General features: G+C 38.9%; 1 protein-coding gene across 1 annotated transcript in view; it reads left to right on the forward strand.

Moving 5' to 3' along the window:
* Positions 1–16,609, forward strand: part of GFRAL (GDNF family receptor alpha like) — a 73,839-nt gene extending 57,230 nt beyond the window's left edge. Inside the window, exons 6-10 of the mRNA XM_040349848.1 lie at positions 2,443–2,773; positions 4,947–5,197; positions 8,003–8,086; positions 14,678–14,759; positions 15,900–16,609. Coding sequence (XP_040205782.1) covers positions 2,443–2,773; positions 4,947–5,197; positions 8,003–8,086; positions 14,678–14,759; positions 15,900–15,969 — 818 coding nt within the window. The 3' untranslated portion in view covers positions 15,970–16,609. The remainder of the gene's footprint in view (positions 1–2,442; positions 2,774–4,946; positions 5,198–8,002; positions 8,087–14,677; positions 14,760–15,899) is intronic.
* Positions 16,610–16,905: the final 296 nt, after the last annotated feature.

Consider the following 16,905-nt stretch of genomic DNA (forward strand, 5'->3'; position numbering starts at 1 on the left):
TGGTTTTCCACCTCCAGAACCCTTGGGAGTATTATGTGGCTGGGAGAAGGGAATTCCAGATACTATAATCCTCAGTGACCCCTCAGTGACCCCAAGGAGTCTGCTTCTCATGCCTTCCACAAATTTGTGGTGCAAGGGCTCCCTCATGCCTGTGAAAGGACCCAAGAATACGTGGCATAAAGGAGAAGGATCACTATTGGTTGGCAACCTTCCTTGAACACCGTTTCAAGGGGAAAGTCTCAGAACTCATCCCGTCCCCACAGGGATTGCAGATATATCTTAAGGACACCTTAAAAAGGAGCTTATCTAACACTTTTGAGGCTTCTGTTGGTCAAGAGAGAAGCGGTGGAGAAGGCGGCCGCTTAAGTTATGCATTTCACAATTTTTTTAGTCCCCACTGTCCAAGGCTGTCAGCTTCCACATCCCAATGGCAGCATCTGCATCACATGGTCAAAGATTATCTAGGGGTGAAAACAGAGATGGAAAGCTTTCCAGTCGACGATCCACTGGCTTACTGGTTCATGAGATTAGACCACTGACCAGAACTTGCCCAGTATGCAATTGAGCTGCTGGACTGCCCTGCATCCAGAATGCTTTCTGAAAGAGCACTCAGTGCTGCTGGAGGTTTTGTTACTGATAATAGAACATGTCTGTCCACAGACTCCGTGGACCGTCTGACTTTTATCAACATGATGCTGATGTTGCTGATTAAGTGTTTTTGGGATGTGGAATTTCTGCAGGACTTCTAGGCTGCCTTACATTGTCGTTGTTGGTTTTATCTGGAGTAATGTTTTTGGTGTAGGTTTCATAGGCACAATAACACCCAAAGACCAATTTTTCCACACCTGTTTGACAGTTGCATATCATTTACATTTTTGACAGTAAGTCCAATTCTTGCTTTCATCAAGAATACCTCAATAGAGTTACTGTGTGAAGGTGCCACCAACACCCAAAGACCAATTTTTCCACACCTGTTTGACAGCTGCATATAAATGCAATTTTTGACAGCAAGGCCAATTTCTTTTTTTTTTGTTCACTTGTTACTTCTATCCAAAGTCTGTGGTAGAGAATATATCCCAAAAATCTCTAATCTTGTTCCCAGTGCACTATATTGTGGCCTGATCATACAGCTGTTGCTTACAAAATAAAGAAAGCTTGCAGGGAAAATTAAAAATGTTGGCTTTGTAAATGCAATTATTGCTGCAGCAGCTACTATACACAGTACAGATGTGCCACTTGACAGGTAGACTAAAGGGATCCCCCAGGCACTGGGAATTTTTAATTTTTAATTTAAATCACTGCTTATTTAAAATTGACTTATTTATACAAACTTGTTCTCATTGATACATGTCCCCCAGGGCAGTATCCAGACCCCCATAACCTTTTTGTGCCCAATTACTTGCATATAAGCCTTCAAAATGGGCACTTTCGATTTTTCCAGTTCGGGTCCCATAGAATTCAATGGGGCTTGTTATTCGGTTCCGAACTTTTGCAATTCTCTAAGGTTCTGGTGCGAACTGAATGGGAGGGGGGGTCGGTCCTTACTCTCCAATGACTCCTTTCTTTATATTTGCTAGAGGCAGCCACAATCTGCTCCCCAGCTAGTGCCCTCCCCATTTACCAGCAGTGCCACTCACCCAGGCCATCCCAGTTACAGGCACCGCTATCACATTATCTGTTCCTGTCCATGTAGCCTGATTGGCTGCAGTGCCCTATTCAAATATGAGAAGCCCATGGTAATGGGCTTGTGATTGTGTCTGCTACCTAGCCCATTTCCTACCTGCCCTACCTGTGGTGTTACCTGTAGATGCACTCCTTATTTTTTACCTCTGCCTAATACCCTGACTACTTTTTGGATTGCTGTCAACTTGACCTTGGAGCTGTTTACTGGATTACACTTGCTTGTTACCTGCCTTTACCTTTGGACTATGTACTAGATTACAGTTGCTTTCTTCCTGATCTGAGCTTGAAAGAGTTTACTGGATTATGCTTAATCAATACCTATCCTGACTGGAAGCTCCCTTCCTGGACAGCACTCACAGTGACAGGCAGATGCCTTTATTCCCCTACAGCCTGAGCATCTCACACACATCCTTGGTTCACTATAACAAGGACAGAGTATACAGCTTTTAAGAATAGTCAGCAATGGTGCTTCTGCATTTCTTAGTTGACAATTTCACTTTTATATTATAACTTAAAATGTAAAATGTTTACTATTAATTGAGGTGTAAAGGTGAGGTGTAGATAGTTGCTCATAATTAACTATGTGTTATGTAAAGTTAACAATTGACAACATTTTAGATTTGATTTGCTAAAGTGTGCACTGCAGCAATGTGACCTGAAGTGCTGATTCTTATAACAAATATGAAAAACGCCACCTATGTGTCAGTGAATTTTTATGTTTTTACAAATAATTCTAATATTTTAAATTTCCGTTTTCAGAATATGAAGGTCCAATGTCTTGCTTTAAAGTTGCAGCACTTTGCATTGGGGACTCTGTATGCAATAAGCACTTGGCCGTACTTATGAAATCTTGCCCTGTTAATGGAAATACATGTATTGTAAAGGACTGTGATAAGACAATGCGCTCATTCTACGAAACTATGCCTTTTAATGTTTCCCAAATGCTGGCATTTTGTTATTGTGACCAATCTAATGAGGACTGTCAAAGTGCTGGAGAGGTGCTCCACAGCAGATCCTGCACAGCCACCACAGATATACTCGTTTCTTGTGTCCGTGTGGTCAATAGCTGTCTTGAGAATGACCTGTGCAGGTTAGTCAAATCAGAACCTCTAAATTACCCACTTCTGTATCATCCTGTAATACCCCTTAATTACCAGATAGTTTTCCAGTTCTCAGTGGTATAATAGTTTGACTGACAATTACTCTGTGATTTAACAATGTATTAAAAAGAGATTTATTTTGGTGGTATTTAATAACTGTTGTTTTTTTGTTCTTTTCTCTTTACTATAAAAAGGCCCAAATTAAAGAAAAAATCGTTTCACTTTTTTGTTAAAATAAAAATGCCAGAAATGTATGAAAATCCCCAAATAACACTTTTTTTGAAAGTAGTTAGCTCAAGGTAATCTAATTTAGAGAAATCTATGCATTAAGATAAAAAGACTCCTGTGTGTAGCAGCCTCCCCAGCACACCCTAATACTTACCTGAGCACCATCTTTGTCCAACGATGTCCACCAGTCCCTCCGTCATCCAGGACTCTCCCTCCTGATTGGCTGAAAAACAGCAGCGGCTCCTTTCGCTCCAACGGCTGTCAATCACAGTCAGGAGAGAGAGGGGCGGGGCCAAATGGCATCCCCATTTCTGAATAGACTCAGGTGCCCCAAAGCAAGCTGCTTGCTGTGAGGGCACTTCAACAGGAGGGAGGGGCCAGGAACAGCGAAGAGGGACCTGAGAAGAAGAGTATCTGGGCTGCCCTGTGCAAAACCAATAGCACAGAGGAGGTAAGTATAAAATGTTTGTTATGTAGAACAAAATGAGACTTTACAATCACTTTAATGTACTGGTAGCATACAATAGGAGGATGGAGATGAAGGGGTTAATGTTCACACGGGCAGGATAAGGGAGGTGAGGGGTTAATTTTACAAAATTAATGAATCAGCAGCTGCAGCCGCCAATCCATTCATCCTGTCCCTATTGAGAAGAGCTGGTCTCTCTCCTTCCCCTGTAGTAGGGGGAAGAGGAGGGATAACCACTGTAAATAACACTGTGTGATCACTGTGATGACCACTGAGTACCCCATAGTAGCTCTACTCAAAAAAAAAATGTATTCCAGAATAAAAAAAACACCCAAACATTTGTCCCTTATTAAACAAATACAAATCCCTTGTAAATCCATAGATAATAACAATACTGCCATTCACAGACTCACCAAAAAAAAAAAAAAAATGACGATGTGGCACACATGACCAATCCCAGTGGTATTCATAGGTAAATGACAGCTCCCCAATCAGTCATTAGCTATATGATGGAAGAGGCATAGATGGTAATAACGTCTTTGCTCAAATATAACCAGTGGCCATATTTGGGCAGTGGTGTCACTGCTATGCCTTTGCTTAAGTGGTCAGGATTCCTGATGACGTTAAGAGTGGTTCCTAACGATGTACCGGGTGCAAGCACTCATGACGTCTTTAGGAACCAGTGACAATGGGAAGCTGCCATGACTGATCCTGGCTGGCTGCTGTTTGAAAACTAACCGGGAATCATGAAGTCACCTGGGATCCTGGCCTGCTGTTTTTTTGTGACTGTGTGGCTGTGTAGCAAAATTATTAGCTGGTAAATCATTGTACCAGGTCATCTGGATTGACATTAGATCTATATATATTGCTGGCAGACATGATTGATGCTAAATTTACAAGAAAACCTGCAAGTTGCCTATCTTTAAACACAAACACAATGGGCGCCACACCAATAACATCTTTATGATCGAATTGAATTTACAGGCATACCCCACTTTTAAGTACATAATGGGGTTTATTTTCTAAAGCTGGAAAGTGCAAAATTAGGCTCACTTCTGCATAGAAACCAATGAGCTTCCAGGTTTTATTCCGAAAGCTTAATTAACAAGCTGGGGTTAGAAGCTCATTAGATTCTATGCAGAAGTGAGACAGATTTTGCGCTTTCCAGCTTCAGTAAATAAACCCAATTGTGTACTTAAAAGAGGGGTAAGCCTGTATTGAACAGACAACACGCACTGCAGCCTTCCACTTGGAGATGCCCTCTAAGGAGTTTTACCCACAGTGGGGCTTAGTCGTAGAGAAACAGCAAACAGACTAGGCTTAGGTTAGACTAATGTATTCTTGACATTGGGCATACAGTAGTATCATATCTAAGATCTTAGGTGTTATATATATTAAAACACACATTGCCTTAAATATTTTGTTTGTAAAATTGGAATGCCTTAATTTACACAATAAAATTTCTGCAGAGAAAGATATGAAGTCTATCAGTCAAAATGTTGGGAACACACTAGCAGATGTCAGAATGAAAGGAACTGTTTGCTAGGCATAACCAGAGAGGATCTGACTTGTTCTGCTAGTGAAGAATGTCGAGCTGCATACATTGGAACTTTTGGAACAAAGCTGCAAACTCCATGCACTTGTGACGCTGAATATGGTTATGAGGAAAAGCATTTGTGTGACTTGTATTACCACATACTGAATGGCAGATCGTGCGTGAGTAAGTTACTTTATTACATTTATGAATAAGTATTTTTGAACTATTAGAAATGTTCTGAATTTCCACATAATGACTTCTAAAAAGTTACCTAATCCTCATCTAAGTTTTAATAGACAACAATGGCACGCTTGTTTAGTAACCTTCACACCATTTGATATTTCAAAATATTTTTATCCATGAATACTCTACGTTGATCTTTAATCTTTCTTTAACGCTGACAGAACCCATGTTTGAATAAAAAACTGATAATAATAGCTTAACACTTTCTTCTTTGGACCTTTATTTAATTTGATTTATTTAATTAAAAAAATGTCAAACATGTGTTAAAATCTGCATTTTTTGTCTGGAAAATTACTGAAACCCAAGCAACATTATATATTCTCTAAAAGCAGAGACAATGTAGAAAAAAAAACGATGGTAGTTTAAATTTTTATGACACATTGGGGTGATTTACTAAAGGAAAATCCACTTTGCACTACAAGTGCACTGCAAATGCACTTGAAAGTGTACTTGGAAGTGCAGTCACTGTAGATATGAGGGGAACATGCAAGAAAAATAAAAAAACAGCATTTTAGCTCGCACATGATTGGATAATAAAGGCATCAGAACTTCCCCTCATTTCAGATCTACCCCCTCGGATTTACAGCGACTGCATTTCCAAGTAAATAACCCCCAATATTTGCACTACTGTTTATCACATCCATAGTTTCAGAAAAAATATACTACAATCAATGTTAGTGCACACAAACTCAATTGAAACACCATTTTTTGTGTTCAAATTAAAAATGGGGTTATGTTGATTGAATAGATACCAAATGTGACAATTCATATATTGCATGGAGGATGGTACCCTGCAAATCATGTGAAAGTGATCGGGCGGCAGTACAGAAATCCATATCATTTTTACATAAAAGCCAAGTGCCAGCTGAGCAAAAGTCAAACAAGAACTTGTTTAAACTCTACAACACTCTCGACATTGTTAATATTATTATACAGGATTTATACAGTGTCAACAGTTTATGCAGTGCTTTACAATATAAAAGGGACACAGTACAGTTACAATACAATAAAATAGGAGGGCCCTGCTCATAAGAGCTTACAATCTAAGAGGGTGGGGCAAGTGGTACAAGAGGTTATAACTGTGGGGGGTGAGCTGATGGAAGTAATACAAGATTAATTGGAGGCTTGATAGGCTTTCCTGAGGAGAAGAGTTTTCTGGGATCGTTTAAAGGCAGCCAGAGTAGGAGATAGCTGGACAGATTGAAGTAGAGTGTTCCAGAAGATAGAAGAGGCTCTGGAGATAAGCATGGGAGGAACATGCCAGATATGTCCACAGATTCAAAGGTTAAGAGAGAACTTATGGATCTCTGAAGCATTGTATTCTGTTGATGGTACCGACCATTTTCTTTAGCTCAAATTCACTGCCTTCCACCTGTAAGAGGGGATTTGTGATTGGCTAGAATTGATGCCAAGAGCACAAGTCCCTGCCCACTCCTGATTTTCCAGAACACTATCCCTTCTGCTGAGGTCAAACTCTCTTCCATATTGTGCCCACTCCATGCCAGAGGCCTCCACGTGACATTCCCATCCATTGACCTTTATATGTCAAAGAAGGAATGTCCACACATGAATAGAGTTGCTGCACTTTACTGATGGTATTTAGGGAATGGCATAACTGTCACATCACATCAATATACATTGTGTAAGTTGGTTGTTAACTAGTGGTGCAGGTAAGCCGGCAACGGCATTCTTAACAACCAGTCATCAGCTGTCAATGTGTTTACCTGTTGAAATCTGAATAATTATAACAAAAGTGCCCCCCACCCCAAAGCCCCTTGTCCCATGTTGATGGGGACAAGAGCTTCTTTCAGACAACCCTGAGCTATGGTTGTCAGGGTCTACGGGTGGGAAGCTGATCGGAATATGGAAGCCCCTTTAACAAGGGGGGAATCTGGGGGCCCCAGATCCCCCCCATGTAAATGAGTATCAGATATGTAGTAACCCTACCTATTCATCAAAAAAGTGTCAAAAAGTAATAAACACAAGAGAGAAGTTTTTGACAATTCCTTTATTAAAAAAAAAAAAAAAAAAAAATAGTGCCCCTCGATGAAAATCCATCGTCAATCATGCTGCCAACCGACCCCGAAAAATAAAAAAATATGTTCCTGCCTCTTGGGAGGCCTCCCGCCGAATGTCCACTCTGTGCTTTCACATATGCTTATTTAGGTAAGTGGAGGGGCCTCCTGGCAATGCCACCCGGTGGCATCTCCCTCTTCTGAAGTCACGTGCCCAACATGCACCAGTCCATGATGTCAGAAGGGGGCGGTGCCACTGGGTGACGTGGGCAGGTGGCCCCGTCCCTTATCTATATAAGAAATGTCAAAGTGCAGAGGAGCCATTTGGCGGGAGGCCTCCCAGAAGGTAGGAGCATATTTTTTTTAGGTCTGCGGGCGGTGTGATTGACAATAGATTTACATCGAGGAACCCTATTTTTTTTTTTTAAGGAATTGTCAAAAGCTTGTGTTTATTACTTTTTGACACTCTTTTGGTAAAAGGGTAGGGGTGCAATGTACCCAATACTCATTCACACTCATTCACATGGGGGGTATTATTTTGCTCCAAATGTCCAGTATTAAAGGTGATAAGGCAAAATATTTTTTTTTTCTTATAGGTATTTGGAAGAAATAAGCTACTGTACTCTGTTTCCCCCAAATTTACAATTGTAATGTTAGCAGTTATTTGAATGTATATTATTCAGAGTTCATTTTATTCAGAATATGATTTTTTTTATGGTCTCTTTTGTAGAAAGAATTACTGCAAGAAACATTCATGCATCATACAGTGACACACAAGATGAACAGTTACCAAAACCGCACACCTATCAAAGTGGTGAGTGAATCATGCATGCTTAAAGTGGATGTGAACCCACTTTTACAAGTTACACCTACAGGTTAGCCTAGATTAAGGCTTACCTGTAGGTGTTAGCAATATCTCCTAAACCTGCACAGTTTAGGAGATATTCGCCGATTGACAGGACCGCTGTATACGGCGTATGCGCCGTAGACAATGGCGCGCAGGCGCACTAACAATAGCCGTCCTTAGCACGGCAATGCCATGTTTGACAGCTCCCACGCGCATTACGTCATGATGTCATCGCCGCTCCGGCCAATCACAGCGCCGGAGCGGCGATTACAGGAAGAAGATCGCCGGAGACATGTCGGCCGCGGAGGGCACGGAGGAGAACTTCGGGGGCTTTGTTCTCAGGTAAGTCGATCATAATGAGCTAGTAAAATAACAAAGATTTACTTCCTCTTTAAAGATACAGTAGATGTACTATAAGTTTCTTGATTTAAAATTGTGTCCTTTCAGTTTATTACAGGGGCATTGACTAAGGGTTTCTTTTTAAAGGGGCGAAGGTCTAAGAAACTATTATATCTGTTTAGTGTGTATATTGATTGCTTGATTAGCCCAAAGCCTTTAAATGATAAGTTCACATTTTGGAAAAAATAATACATATTTTTGCAGGGGAAAAAAAATGCATTTATTAGGGCGGTGAGGTGGGATGCCCCTTCTTCTGCCTGTAAAAGCAATCCAGTAGCTAATTAGCCTCTAGGATTACTTTTACTTTACAGAGCATCACTCTGTCAATCAGTCAATCATGTACATGTACGTGATTTGGCGAAACATGTGCAGTTCATTTTGTTCCGAATTAAAATTTGGACACATTTTTGTTTTTCAGAAATTCGAATGTATTCAAATTTCTGAATTACAATAGTACTGAACTTCAACAAATCTGAATTCGAATTCAAATAGAATTGAATAGATTTTGAATTTGAATAGTTTTCCAATTTGAATTTGGATACGTTTCAAATTAGAATAGTTTTCCAATTTTTAAAGAGAATAAAATAGAATAGAAAATAAAGGAATAGAATAGAAAAAATAGAATAGAGTAGAAAATAATATGACAGAAAATGAAAGAATATAATATAATATAATAGCGTATAACCATCTTCCGAAATTCGAATTTCTAATATAATAAAAATTTGAATTTGAATAGAATAGAAAAGGATATAATATAATAGAAAATAAAAAAATAGAATAGAAAAGAATAGAAAAGAATAAACAAATAGAAAAATAATAGAATTAAAAAAACAATAGAATAGAATAGAAAGAATATCCTTATTTCCCAAAATTCAAATATAATCAATTTGTTTTGAATAGAATGGAAAATAATAGATTAGAATAGGAAGATGGTTATATTCTTTCTATTCTATTATGTTGTTGTCATGGATATGCAATAAAGTCTGGCAGCTTACCTGATCTCCATGTGTTCATTAGAGGCCTGACCCTCCTTCTGACTGACTTTTATCACCTTCCTCCCTGTATGGCTCCACCCCAGGCCATCCCAGGAAGCCTATATTAACCACTGCACTGCTAGTCTGCTTTGCTGTTCAACCGTGTTGTTTGCTTTAGTTCCTGTCTGCAGTGTGCTACGATTATCTTCCTGTGTACCGTTTTTGGCTCGTCCCTGACTTCTCCTGTTTGCCTGTGATCCTGACCTTTTGCCTGTCCCTCGGTTACCCTTGTCTGCCTGTTGCCCTGACCTTGGCTTACCCATCACTATTGCTTGTCCTGCTTGCTGCTTCCCCTCTCTCCCTGCGGACCGTGACCTAAGGGATCCCAGGGGTCGCGACCTGGATCCAGCTGCAGGGAAGGCCATCCTCACCACTAGAGGCTCTGGTGAACACAAAGCTGGGTCTTAGACTCCGCGCCCTGGGCGATCTTAGGTTCACGCTTCCTCTCTGATCGCAGCAGTCGGCCATAGGGTTCACTACCCTGTGGTGCATCCCTGACCCCAACGGGGTGCACTTGTCACCTGGCCACAGGTGACCTGACAGTTGTTTTTTCTATACTATTCTTTTTTCTATTTTAATCTATTATTTATTATTCTAGTCAAATTAGAATTTCTATTCTATTCTATTGTTTTTTTAATTATATTATTTTCTATTCTATTCTTTTCTATTCAAATTTCAGAAGATGGTTTTATTCTTTCTTTTTTATTTTATATATATATATATATATATATATATATATATATATATATATATATATATATATATATATATATATATATATATATATATATATAATTCTATTATATTATATTTGTTTCTATTCTATTCCATTCCATTCTGTTATTTTAATTACTATTCTATTTTGTTCTGTTTTACTCTATTATATTATTTTATTTTCTGTTATATTATTTTCTATTTTATTAAAAAAAAATCTATTCCATTCCTTTATTTTATTTTCTATTCTATTTTATTTTCTTTGGAAACTGAAAAACTATTCAAAAACGATTTGAAAACGTTTTGAATTTGAAAACTTTTGAAATTAAAAAACTATTTGAATTTAAAAACTTTTCAAATTTGAAAACTATTCTATAACTTTTCGAATTCAAATACTATTCGAAAATAATTCAAAAACTATTCAAATTGATTTGAATTTGAATTCCAAAAATTAAAATTGATTTGAATTGTGTAAACAAAACAAATTCAAAACAAATTCCGAAAACAAATTACACGGGTTAAGTAAATTTAACCAAACTAATTTATTTAAATAATGAATTTAAACTAAACTAAACTAAACAATTTTTTTTAATTCTGCACATGTCTAAGAAGCTAATGTGATAAACAAAATGTTCTGCTTTGTGCTTGGTGTGCAGCCACTATCTTGTATTCAGTGGTAAAGTGCCCATTTGCTCCCTTTTATGTCTGTCTCTCTATTAAATGACATAACAACATTCCCTTCTAGCAGAATAGGATCAGAGAGAAAGTTGGATGCATGTCAGTTCCTTCTTGTCTAAGTGTGCATTCACACCAGCGAATGCACCCGACACTGATTACATGCGAGAACCCCAGCGAGGGTTCCTGGAGATTAGCTGCGGGAGGAAGCCTCCAGTACTATGACAGACTATTTGTTTGCTAAAGCACTGTGTAACAAAAATTATTACCACACTATTTCCATCAGAAAATACTGTTTTCATCTTTTTTTTCTCCCCTGTTTGCCTCTCCATGATGTTGATTTACTCTTAGAAGCCCCCGTCTATATGCATGCACTCCAGTATCAACTGCATGTCATTTGTTTTCTGATGATGACAATGGAAGACATGCCTGTGCAATGAGAATCAGCATGGCTGCTTATAATCGCCACTGAAAGCACATATAACAGGGTGATAACACAGTAGAGGATGAGCACTCAGGAGATAGGGATAGACAATTGTCACTCTAAGGACTTTCATTGGAAGGTTAACATGTATTATTTTAATGAAAGCTGGTAATTTAAATGATTGAAAAAAAATAATAATTAACACTTAAAAGATTATATGGGATTTTAGTGATTGGGTTTGCAACTACATTGACAGTGGTGTCATACTAAAAATACATACTTAACGAGAATACTTTTTGGTTTAATTTGATTCTATTTTAAACTATATTTACCAAACTGTAAATTACATTTACCCATCAAGTCTAGCTCTCTGAAGATCTGAAAAAGAGAATTGTTGCTCCACATAAAGATGGCCTAGACCCTGAAACTGAGCTGCAGCAGGGTGGCAAAGACCATACAGCGGTTTGAAAGGACAGGCCCACTCAGAAAATGCCTCACCATGGTCGACCAAAGAAGTTGAGTGCACATGCTCAGCGTCATATGCAGAGGTTGTTTTTGGGAAATAGACATGTGAGTGCTGCCAGCATTGCTTCAGAGGTTAAAGGGGTGGGGAGTCAGCCTGTCAGCGCTCAGACCATATGCCGCACACTGCATCAAATTGTGTGCATGGCTGTCCCCCCAGAAGGAAAACTCTTCTAAAGATGATGCACAAGAAATCCTGCAAACTAAGGACATGGATTATTGTGAGACCAAGATAAACTTATTTGGTTCAGATGATGTCAAGCGTGTGTGGCGGCAACCAGGTGAGGTGTACAAAGACAAGTGTGTCTTGCCTATAGTCAAGCATGGTGGAGGGAGTGTCATGGTTTGGGGCGGTATGAGTGCTGCCGGCACTGGGGAGAAACAGTTCATTGAGAGAACCATGAACGCCAACATGTACTGTGGCATACTGAAGCAGAGCATGATCCCCTCCCTTTGGAGGCTGGGCCACAAACACACCTACAAGATGACCACTTGCCTTGCTAAAGAAGTTGAGGGTAAAGGTGATGGACTGGCCAAGCATGTCTCCAGACCTAAACCCTATTGAGCATCTCTAGGGAGTCCTCAAATGGAAGGTGGAGGAGCGCAAGGTCTCTAACATCCACCAGCTCCAGTTGTCGTCATGGAGGAGTGGAAATGGACTCCAGTGGCAACCTGTGAAGCTCTGGTGAACTCCATGCCCAAGAGGGTTAAGGCAGTGCTGGAAAATAATGGTGGCCACACACATTATTGACACTTTTTCCCCAATTTGGACATTTTCACTTAGGGGTGTACTCGCTTTTGTTACCAGCGGTTTAGACATTAATGGCTGTGTGTTGAGTGATTTTGAGGGGACAACAAATTTACACTGTTATACAAGCTGTACACTCACTACTTTACATTGTAGCAAAGTGTAATTTCTTTAGTGTTGTCACATGAAAAGATATAATAAAATATTTACAAAAATGTGAGGGGTGTACTCACATTTTGTGAGATACTGTTTGTGGACTTTGATTACAAATACCTAACACGTGTCAAAATGTTACTAGTTATACATTTATTTCCTTCTGAAAAGACTTTAACTTAAGGCGGCAGTAAATTCTGCTTACTAATTTATACATACACGTGAGTCTATAAAAAGGCTTACCTATAGGTACAGTAAATATCTCCTAAACGTGCACCGCTTAGGAGATATTTACTTTGGTAGCAGCCGTTGATGTCACTGGCACATGTGATCTGTGCCATAGCCAGGACTTCTGTGTGCATGTGTGGGAGTGCCGCCACTGTGGCTTAGCCGCTCAAATGGTCAAAGCCCACAAATCTAGACATAAGAACAGGCGAAAATGAAAGCCCGGTCAGCAGTGACAGTGTGCTGCTGGAGGGCTTTGTTTTAAGTTAAGTCTGTCATAATGCAATACATACTTGGACATTATGGCCCAGATTCAGAAAGAAGTTACGCTGGCGTATCTATTGATACGCCGCGTAACTTCTAGGATGTGCCGGCGTATCTTTTTTCTGTATTCAGAAAACAATATACGCCAGTATTTTGCTAAGATCCGACTGACGTAAGCCTCTTACGTCGTCGTATCTTAGTTGCATATTTACGCTGGCCGCTACGTGGCGCTTCTGTAGATTTACGCAAGGAATATGCAAATTAGGTAGATACGCCGATTCACAAACGTACGTACGCCCGGCGCATTTTTTTTACGTTGTTTACTTTTCCCGGTGTAAAGTTACCCTTCATAAAGCAGGGGTAAGTCATGTTAGGTATGGACGTCGGAAACGTACGAACAACGTCGTATTTTACGTTGTTTGCGTAAGTCGTCCGTGAATGGGGCTGTACGTAAGTTACGTTCACGTTGAAAGCATTGACTATTTGCGACGTGATTTCGAGCATGCGCACTGGGATACGTCCATGGACGGCGCATGCGCCGTTCGAAAACAGTGAATCTGACCCTATGACACTATCTTGCAGGGGCCTAATTCTTTTATTTTTTTTGTGTATGTTTTACTACAGCTTTAAATTTTATTTTCCAAATATTGTTTTACTAAATTTGATCTAAACCCAATCACATACATCTCACTTGTAAATGATATTTCAAATGTGGTCTTCAATATGGAAGCTTTCATTACAATAATACCTGGGGATCCTGCCATGAAAGTTCTTGTGAAGTCACTTCCTGTTATAAGCTGACAATACTCTCTCCTGTTTGGTCACCATGTCAAATGCACCCTTGTTTGAAACTATAATAGGACATGCTAACACAGATATTGCACAGGTTCAGTCCACTCGTAGCCACTCCATACCATTCCCTATTCTACCCAAAAAGAAAAAAAAAACACTTTGGCTTTAGGTAAAAAAAAAAATTGCATTTTATATAAACAAAATCCATGGCAGTTGTTAATGTACACTGCTTTGGCAAACTAAAGCTGGCCATAGATATATCAAAATGTGTCTAGTTCAGCAGGAACCAGATGGATTTTGATTCACCTAGGGGCCTTATGATTGATTACTCTCAAACCAGCTTGTATGAATACATTGCTATAATCAATGTATCAGTGTACCAGAGTACAATACTGCTGCAGTATTGTATTCCAACAGTGAAGGAGTCCCCACAGTCCGAATACAATACTGCAGCGGGGAGGATTTCTTCATCCACCTCGCTTGTGTGGATGGGGATATCCTTTCAGTTTATTTATATCAGCCCCCTAATCATGTATTGCCAGCCTAAATATTATTAATTTACGGTTCAGTTATACTTACACTTAATCAATATTTGTTGTTTCTTCCAGACCCGACAATATATATTATTGCCTACACTACTGGAATCGTTTTAATTTTTGGAATTATTCTTTTGACTTTACTACAGACAAGGTAAAAATACAAGATAGGGCATACTCAAGCTAAATATGGCATAAAAAGTGAGAATCATTAGACGTAATGTTTGCATTAGTTTTACTTTTTTTTAGGATGTTTTACCTTTGTTTTCACCTGGTAATCTGGCCAGTAACACACCTATTGTATTAGACTGCCCTCCTCTGGATGAAGAAGCAACAGAGAAACTTTTGGACAGCAGTATTGACTGTCTGGGGGCAGGGGAGTGTTAGATGTACTAGTACATTTAGCCACACTAAACAAATTAAAGCCAAACTCCAACTAAGACCTCATGCACACGGGACGTTTTCGTTTTAACCCTCCTAGATGTCAGCATCCTTTTTGCATAAAAAATGCCTGACGCTTGTAAAAGCTTTTAGGAGCTTTTACAGGCATCAAGCTCTTGGGAGTTAATTAATTTTATTGACCAGAATAAATATTTTATTCTACATATTGAAATGAATTAGTGCTCAAGCACTGGTTTGTAGGTGCATTTGTGTGCGTTTAGCAGTTTCTAGCAGCTTTTAGTAGCATCATGCATTTTTTCTGCCCATACTCTGCTGCTCCTGGACACACTGGCATAATTTTTTTTCCTAAAATCAGATCTTTGCGGAGGCAGACGATTACGGGTGTCAGCGGATGGTCATCCGCTGACACCCGCAATCACATAGGGACCAATGTATGTCCCGTTTTCATCTGCAATGGATGGATGAAAATGCGGACATACGGTCCGCACGTCTGAAAGGGCGCTTAATCATAGAAGCAGTGTTCTGTTAATTATATTCATTAAAAACAATCTCCAATACAATACAATACAAAAACAATAGTTTTGGAATGAGTGGGAAAGGGCAAAGCCTTTGTCAAAATCTTAATGTTTGTGTCTACACGGGGGAATTCATCCCTCTATTTGTCCTAGTAACAATTGTTAGACAGAAAATGATGCATCGATTTTATATATAATATTTATGTTACATATGTGTTATACTGCATACTGAATGTGTGTTACTTTTTGCTGGTGTTATGTGCTAGTAGTAAGTAATAATGTTTATAATTTTAAATATACAAATGGAAAAAGAAAGATACTGTTCACATTAATATTATATATTAAATGTATTTTTTTATTGACATGTTGTTTTTCAGAGGCTGTAAATCACAAAAGATAATTAATGTCCCAAGAAGAAATGCTTCGGAAGGCTTAATGAACTTGTAATAATTAAGACATATTTTATATATAATATATTCTTGGATGAAGTTTTAGTGCTTATTAGTGCTTATTGCTAAGAGCAGTGCTGTGTTTATTATATATATTTGTACCTTTTGGGGACCACAATGGAAAGGTCTTCACACTGGATTTCCTAGTTCTGATACATTGAAGTCTCACTTCTACTACTGCATTGTGTTTACTGTAAATCAAAAATCTGAATGAAGAGCAAGACCTCTCGCAGTGACAAGAGTATGTGAATAATGCAGATGTCACTCCAGTTCTGGGCAGACTGATCCTTCAATCCCTATTAATTCTACTTTGGTAAACTTTTTTGTATTCTAAAGAATTAAAAAACACAGTCCATGTAAGTTTAGTTTAGTTATAATGAACGAGCCAAGCTTTTTAATAATGTAAAAGATTGATTGTTGTATTATTTTTTATACAATATAATATGAAATTATGGAGAATACTTTTTTTTTCTCCCTTTAAACTTTGTCATATAGTGAGAACATCGGAAACATCCAAGAGTAATGCAAAATGCATGTACTTTTTTCTGACTGTAAACATTCAGAATCAATCAATCATTCGATCTATATACTGTATATATATACATTCACTATATTACCAAAAGTATTGTGACACCTGCCTTTACACACACATGAACTTTAATGGCATCCCAGTCTTAGTCCGTAGAGTTCAAGATTGAGTTGGCCCACCTTTTGCAGCTATAACAGCTTCAACTCTTCTGGAAAGGCTGTCCACAAGTTTTAGTGTGTCTATGGAAATGTTTGACCATTCTTCCAGAAGCACATTTGTGAGGTCAGGCACTGATGTTGGATAAGGCCTGGCTCACAGTCTCCGCTCTAATTCATCCCAAAGGTGTTCTATCAGGTTGAGGTCAGGACTCTGTGCAGGCCAGTCAAGTTCCTCCACCCCAGACTA

The sequence above is a fragment of the Rana temporaria genome, chromosome 4 (genome assembly GCF_905171775.1).
Source record: "Rana temporaria chromosome 4, aRanTem1.1, whole genome shotgun sequence".
Taxonomy (NCBI): Eukaryota; Metazoa; Chordata; class Amphibia; order Anura; family Ranidae; genus Rana; species Rana temporaria.